The following is an 8308-nucleotide window of genomic DNA, read 5'->3' as shown; positions in this document are numbered from 1 at the left end:
CCATGCGACGCTAGAATGAAGTGATAAAATATATGCGTATTTTCTGCCGACATAGTTGGTTACAGATGTTCAAAGGATATTTGGTAGAGTAAATGTACCGGCACATTGCTATACACATGTACATCTAAAGCTGAAACAAACAGTTACTTTCTATCAACTGACATCACAAATCGACATTAATCTCAAGACGCGGATCACATTAATCACTTACATAAGATGTCGGTCTATAATCGTGGAAGTGGAAATGGATGTTTCCTATAATTATGAACTATGTTTAGTCTTGTTGTTGCCATGTTCATCATTATCAATTGTCATCAACGTCTTATTAATAACTTTCCAGCGGTTTATCTGAGATCCTTCCACAGAATACGGTCTCCGTCGTCCTGGTAATCCTCTGCACGCAATATGCACTTCTCCTCTACAACATTCAGCAGACGCTCAGGCAGGTCCTCCACCTGCAAGGGGCCCACAAGTAACACAATAATCCGGTTAGGAATCAGATCCGTTACCGAGTAAAGTGCTGCATCAATGGTAAATTGTGACCACTGAGAACAATCTTGAAGGAAGTCATCTGAAATCACCAGAACAGACTTCCAGCTGTTAGTGATGCCGCAAATTATACCGTCGGCGATAGGAACACCTGGAAGAACATCCCGATCCTTCAGGAACAGACGCACAGGCTGATTACACAGTTCCAGCTCTGGTCGTACTTTCCGATAGACGAAAGGAACATCAGCCGCACAATACGCGACAAAGAAGGTGAAATCAAAATCTTTGGCTGTTAAATATTGAATGCCCAACCCAAAGAGTTTCAGTAAAGCATTACGATATCGCACTGGATTGTTGGAGACTATGTATACTGCAATAATTGAAGTAAACATTACAACCATTAATGTAACTGTGATGCTAAGCATCAGTTTGCCTGTACAGTAACGAAACAATCTTTCATGATGTTGGACCACATCCACAGTTGAGGTCATTGTGCCATTATCCAGAATGCAAGGGAAGTTCTTGTCAGTCTCGTAAATGACAGGTGTATCCACCAACCAAAGAATGAAGTCGAGATTTTCACAGCTACACGAAAAGGTGTTCCCTTTGAAAATAAGTTTGAGGTTGTTCTTTTCAAATGACAAATCCAGTTTTGATCTTGTGCCTTTATCCAACTGTCCAATCAGGTTAAAGGACATGTCGATAAGGATAAGCCGTGGATAGTCAATGGTTTCAATAGGAATGGTGTCAAACTCATTGTGAGATAAATTTAGATGAATGATTGTATTAGAAATTGGACGAAGTGATATATCAGTGAGTTCATTCTTTGAAACATCCAAGTATTGTATTGATTTCAGAGGACTGAATACACTATGTTCGCTAAAGGATTTATGGGCAAATTGTAACTTGCAATTTCGTAATGACAAATGTGTTGCGTTTTCAAATGAGTGAAAATCAAACACATTATCAAACTTGTTTCCTGATAAATCAACATTGCTAACATTTTCTAAACCCCCAATGTGCATTAAACCATGAACCAAGTAAGAAGCCAGGAGAACAGTTTCCAGGTTGTGTGTGTTTTGAAATACGATTTCTTTGATGGTGTGTGAACCTCCTGATATATCAATTAAACCAAAATATCTAATCTTAGGAGGCAATGTGAGTGTTACTGATATGCTTTTACCTAATGTTTCATAATTTTGAGTCCTTGGAAAGTCACCGTCTATTTTCTGCAGGCTGCAATTGAAATATTCAAGGTGGGAAAATCTAACAAGGAAAAATAGTACAACAAAATCCCCAACAAAAAAGTTGTCAGACACATCAAGAACTTTCAAACATCTTTCAAATGGATCTTGGTAGACTGCTGCATATTCGACTAAGTATAATTGGTTGCTTCTCAAAGAGACTTCAGTGACACATATTTTGTTCAGATAACGCATACTTTCTTTAGTCAGGCTTTTATCGACAAGGTCTTTTTCATCGTGCATTTTGTGCTTGTATGTAGCATTGAACCAAATCCTTGTCATATTCAGATTTACGAAGGGATAGAGAAGACGTAAAGCGTTGTGGTTTCCTATCCGATTGTGGGTTAGTTCCAACTGTTTCAGAAACAATAGTGGCTCCAGAACGCCTGGCTCACAGTCTTTTATACCACAATGATTTAAAACCAAAACCTCAAGCTTTGTTTCATTTAAACTCTGAAATGTTTCATTTCTTAATTTTTCTGTTGAACATTTGCCTCCGTATATAAACCTTGAGTCCATCTGGAGTACTTTCAGATTTGTTAGGTTGGAGAATCCTGGACCAAACAAAGGATCAGGAACTGAGTCGATATACAGACTGTGGAGCTTGACGAGAGGAGGAAACACCCAATCCGGATATGATTTCATTTCAGTTTTTTCAAGATTTAGAGTTTGCAAACTCACAAGGTCACGGAAGACTTCCTCGGGGAAAGACACTTTGTCTGATCGCAGCTTGTTCCGAGCAAGGAGAAGTTTGGTGAGACTAAAGAGTCCCCTGAATGCCCCTGGTTCCAACTCTGACAGCGGGTTCATGTTGATATTAAGGTAGATGAGCTTCCTAAACTTGTAAAAAGTGTTATTTGTGAGACTTTTCAGATCATTTTCACTCATATCCAGAGCTGTTATATTTTCCGGAAGGTAGTCTGGAACATGTTGAATTTTTCTTCCAGTACAGTCAGCAAACAAACCTCCATATTGCATGTCAAAATGCAAGGCACAAATGTGTTCATTTCCTTGGCACACTGTGAATGTCAGCAAAACAAGGAGAGTCCTCAACATTGTGTCTGAAACAACAAACAGTGCATGGACATCGCTCATCGTATACATTATTTTGTTGACATCAGAATAACATCTTATGCAATGCTGATTCATTCATCTGGTATTTGCTTTAGTGTGTTGAGCCATGCTTTCTCCAAAGTTACAATTAATTCCAAACGTAACTGCAACTGACAATTGTTAAAGATACGCCAAAATAGGCAAGGCGTGGCTTGCAATGTTATGACGTTGGTTCGATGCGAGCATGTGGATTTGCACCGTACTTAAAAGCTTGCTGTAGGCATAGTGTCACTGTTATGTGTCTTACCTGTGTATGAACTCAAGTGAATTAAAATACCAAAATATAACTAAAATGTTTACTATTTCTTCATGATGATTAAAACAAATGAGGACAAATTACAAATATGGGGACAAAGAACTACATTTTCGTTATGCACATAATCTACCACGGTAAACGTAACGGTTTGTTGTTACATGACAGCACTATATATCCATTGTGTAAACACGCTCCAGGGCCTAGATTTTCGAAGCGATCTTAGCGCTAAGATAGTCATAAGTTCATCTTAATGACACTTACGACTATCTTAGCGCTAAGAGAGCTTCAAAAATCTAGGCCCAGGTGTTTAAAATTGTACAGAAGGGAGTGGTGTGTGCTATATTTAGACGAGTTGTGGAAGGTATACCACTGGGTTCTACATCCCTACGGGCCATTCTTCTATATTCTGACCCAGGGAGTTGGGGAATTGTTCTTCAGTGTTTCTTTTCACGGTGGTTGCAGTTACTATATCTGTCTACATTGCAATAATCCTAGAATGTATCATACTGCTTTTGAATTTGTACTGCCACTTTAATTTATACTGTCACTGTAATACCTGTACATGTGTTGTCATTTGTACTATTTTGGAAAAATGGCAAATTTAGAATTATGGAATATCACATTGCCCTGTTGTCTGTTGGTTGTACTGCGTTACGGACTGATATCTCCTGCATTGTTTTCAACCTGGGAATCAGCACGGAAGAAGTATTAAAGGACAAGGAAAAAATCCCAACTCTTGTATGTAAATAAACATATTATGAGAACGAGCTCTGTGCACTCCGTGTAACGTACAACTCTCAATGCATAAACACATTATTCAGTGGCACAATATTGAATATTGCCACTTGAGAGAGATGGATATAATGTCACCAACAGTGATCTGTTTGATTGGCATTTAGAAGTTGGTGACTAATAAGAAAGTAAGAGAGTTTATGGATAACAACTTCTTTATTATATATGATGCGACGTAGTGAACAGGTTCTGTGCTGTAGTACTTTTACTCTTGCTTGACAACGGTATAAGAATCCATACCGAAACGTCGCATCATATATAATAAAGAAGTTGTTATCCATAAACTCTCTTACTTTCTTGTCACCAACAGTGTAATACACTTCAAACACTGTCACACAATGAGTAACACCGCATTTTACTGAATGTCAAAGGAACATTTGAACAAAGATGAAACACTGACATTGCTCAATGAATAACACGGCACCTGACTGAATGCGAACAGAAACAGTGGAATGTAATTGAAACACCGTCACACAATGAATAACATCGCGCTGAATACAGTTGAAACACCGTCACACAATGAATAACATCGCGATGAATACAGATGAAACACCGTCACACAATGAATAACATCGCGCTGAATACAGTTGAAACACCGTCACACGATCAATAACATCGCGCTCAATACAGTTGAAACACCGTCACACGATCAATAACATCGCGCTGCATACAGTTGAAACACCGTCACACAATGAATAACATCGCGCTGAATACAGATGAAACACCGTCACACAAGGAATAACATCGCGCTGAATACAGATGAAACACCGTCACACAATGAATAACATCGCGCTGAATACAGTTCAAACACCGTCACACAATGAATAACATCGCGCTGAATACAGATGAAAAACTGTAACAATATTAGTAACGTTGCACCTTAACCCATTTTATACATGGTCTCTGATAGTCGATAACTATAAAGTGGCACAAACGCAGTGAGCTGGCTATTGTTTATCATTCTTTTTTCCAAAGCGCCTAATTCTTATCTCACCTGTTGTTTCAAGGTCTTTATCTCCCTAACCAACTGCATCTTTAGTTATGTACATAAAACGTCCGGAGTATCCAGAGTGCGACCATCAGCCTCCGGTCTCCTCACAGGTGTGGCGTCTCCGACCCTATCCTTGACAACTTTAACACAGCTGAGTTCCCCGAAATAGGAGTACCTCCTTGTTTAGGTTCAGTGAGCAGGGTCAAATGTTGTAACCACCATCATATGAGATAGATTGGGTAGGATGATGTGACCCATGGTGATACTTCATCGGCTGTACTCGTCACAAACATATGAAATGACAACTGTGTACCATCGACCTGAGTAGTTGTGTATTAGTCACGCTGACAAATTTTTGAATGGGGATTCCCATGTTAAATTTTTCGATAAAAAGAGGTCCCCAATTAGCGAGCTCTGCCACGGCGAGCAACCGCCGCTCACTAATTAAACACATCGCCGCGTAGGGTAAACACCAGCCCAGGGAAGCTAGCGAGAAAAGTACACAGACGAGCGTCCACAGATTAAACACATCGTCGCTTATGTCAATCACCTGCCCCGGGAAACTACCGAGGGAGTTGAGATTGATAATACGATGTGCCGTTGAGACTGACATCCAATGATCGAGGGACAAAAATACCAGCGCCTTGAGCAAGCACTAGTTGCCTGGATATGTGCGCTATATAAATATACACCCAAAACTTTCAATGGACGTCCGTGTCAACCTCTTTCCTCTTGCTGATGGAAACTCTTCCGGCATAGAGCCAATTGGCCCCGAAATTTCAGACCCTCACTCTTCCTCTTCCTTAGTTGCAGATCTTTCCGAAAATCCTGTGTATATTTTGTTTCATTCTATTTATGATGAAATATCTCGCATACCTTTAGAAAATCGGAGGCCAATTCAACAAACAAATGAATCTTTTCCCAAAAATGAAATCAATTTATTAAATGATATTATTTCTATGAAACTTTCATCGGACTGTTCACTTACATGAAGTTAATTGTTGTGTCTATGCTGCCGCTCAAACCTTGGAGGAAATTCACACAGTTTCCAAAGAAAAAACATCTAATACTAAGAACAATACACCAAAGAAAAACCGGTTTCAAGTAAAACTAACGGAAACTAGAAAATACATTTCCTGGATAGAGCTGTGCCTGAAGTTAAGATCATCAGGGAGTCCGATGTCAAAACGGCAAAAGACAATTTGGAGAAAATTAAAATTACACTACAAGACAACAAATTGTCGATTCCCTTAAGGCCAAAATAAAGGTTTGGACTAAAAGAAAGAAAAAATGGGAAAAGAAAATAAATTCATCAAACAAAATAAACTTTTTAGAAACAATGAAAAGCACTTCTACAGGCAACTAAAAAGAAAGGGTGATGGTGAACATGACAAACGGCCTCCCATGGATGCCAATGAAAGGTTCTGGAAACAGTTGTGGTCTGTACCCGGCAGCTGCAACCTTGAGGCACCATGGGTCCGTGATTATGACCATGCAATGCATGAGAAGGTAACTAGGTCGTTTGTCTGTTACATCTCACCAGATTGCCTGAAAAGTGTTATAAAAAAGTCCAAATCTAATACAGCTCCAGGGCCTGATGGCATTCGAAACCAGTATTGGAAATGTTACCCTGTGTCCAAACACCATTACTACACTGTTTCAGTTCTCTCATGGACACAGGTGATGTCCCTCCATGGTTCTGCAAAGGTCGCACAATACTTCTCCCCAAGAAAGGAGACTTGACTGATCCAAAAACTTCCGCCCTATCACATGTTTGAGTACACAATACAAAATATTCACAGGGTGTTTGACAAGCCTCGTGTCATCTTACTGCTCTTCCAATGATATCATTTACAGAGAGCAGAAGGGGGCGAGAAAGGGATGTTGGGGGTGCAAGGATCAACTTCTTGTACAAAAAGTGATTTTGGAAGAGGCTAAAGCACATCACCGCAACATCTCCATGTGCTGGATTGACTACAAAAAAGCATACGACTCTGTTCCTCACGAATGGATTCTGAAGTCTCTTCATTGTATTGACCTCCCTGAGCGACTACTTGATTTACTCAAGTCTTTAATAAGTTGCTGGTCGACTCAACTTGAGATGTACTCGCAAGGGCAGGTGCAGACTTCGGAATCTATTCCAATCAGAAGGGGGATTTTCCAGGGGGACTCCTTTAGTCCTTTGCTTTTTTGTTTGTCTCTAAATCCTAAAACAGAGAGGAGGGTTACCATCCCGGACCTCCTCAGCACAGATCCCCAACACCTCTTATTCATCTCCTTTACATGGATGACATCGAGCTCCTTGCCAAAGGAGATTCCAATTTGAAAGAACAGGTTCTCCTTGTCGAGTCCTTTTCTAATGATATTGGCATGACATTTGGACTCGACAAATGTAATACTCTTTATTTGAAACGTGGCAAGGTAGTTAATGATGGATCGGTCAAGTTACAAGGGGGGAGGAGTTATTGAGCATCTTGTGGAAGATCAGGCCTACATCCATCTGGGAATGCAAGTTCGAGACAAGCTCCAGAATGCCCAAATTCAAGACAAACTTCGGGCCGAGTACAAATCTCGTTTAAAGAAAATCTGGAGCTCAGAGCTAAATGCTCGTAACAGCCACCAATACTTTTGCTGTGCCAGTCCTCTCCTATTCCTTTGGAGTAGTTGATTGGACAAAACAAGACATCCAGAGTCTTGACCGTCTGACCAGAAGGATCATGTCTGATAACAGAGCCCACCACCCTCGTTCCTCTCTTAACCGTTTATATATGCCAATCAATTCTGGTGGTCGGGGTTTGATTAATGTGGAGGCTCTTCATGATAGAATTTTATTGTGTACTTTTGCACATGTTTATTTATCGGATGATCCTTTGTTGATGCATGTGAAGACTCATGATGAAAGCAAGGAATTCCACAGCTATTTAAAGCGTGCCAAGGTTGTTGGACAGAATCTGAGATTTGAGGTAGATTTTGTTAATGGCGATGTACTGCTGGACGGTACAGCGATGGGAGTAAACCAGGTGAAGTTCTTCACCAAGTCTGCCCAGAGTCGGTCTTTTGTGGAGAAGCTTTCTGAGAAGCCAATGCCTCGTGTGTACATGCAGTGTGTTGAACAGAATAGCAATCCCACCGACTCCTTCACCTTGATGAAGTCGGCTGGTCTTAAATGTGAAACTGAGGGCTTCCTTTTTGCTGCTCAGGACCAGTCACTTCCCACTCGCAAATCGCCTAAATGTGATTCTTAAAGAAAATATCAATATGAAATGTCGACTTTGCAATGAATTCACGGAGACTGTCCAACACCTTGTCAGTGGATGCCCTTCCTTGGCACAAACAGCATATCTTAAACGACATGATGGCATGGCTCGTTGCTTTTACTATCGTCTCCGACATGCCTGTGGCTTTGACTCCGAGGTCCATCCA

The 8308-nt window shown here is 40.5% G+C and overlaps 1 protein-coding gene across 1 annotated transcript; it reads right to left on the bottom strand.

Moving 5' to 3' along the window:
- Positions 1-344: 344 nt before the first annotated feature.
- On the bottom strand, positions 345-5061 carry LOC124269429 (toll-like receptor 4). Its single transcript, XM_046704433.1, has 2 exons — positions 4942-5061; positions 345-2794 (listed from the first exon to the last, which is right to left on the bottom strand). Exon 2 carries the CDS (start codon positions 2787-2789, stop codon positions 345-347), a length of 2445 nt encoding a protein of 814 aa, XP_046560389.1. The 5' UTR covers positions 2790-2794; positions 4942-5061.
- Positions 5062-8308: the final 3247 nt, after the last annotated feature.

This window comes from Haliotis rubra, unplaced genomic scaffold, assembly GCF_003918875.1.
Source record: "Haliotis rubra isolate DU_JTF1 unplaced genomic scaffold, ASM391887v1 Scf145, whole genome shotgun sequence".
Taxonomy (NCBI): Eukaryota; Metazoa; Mollusca; class Gastropoda; order Lepetellida; family Haliotidae; genus Haliotis; species Haliotis rubra.
The sequence above is the reverse complement of the archived record's forward strand: the minus strand, read 5'-3'. Positions and strand labels throughout refer to the sequence as shown.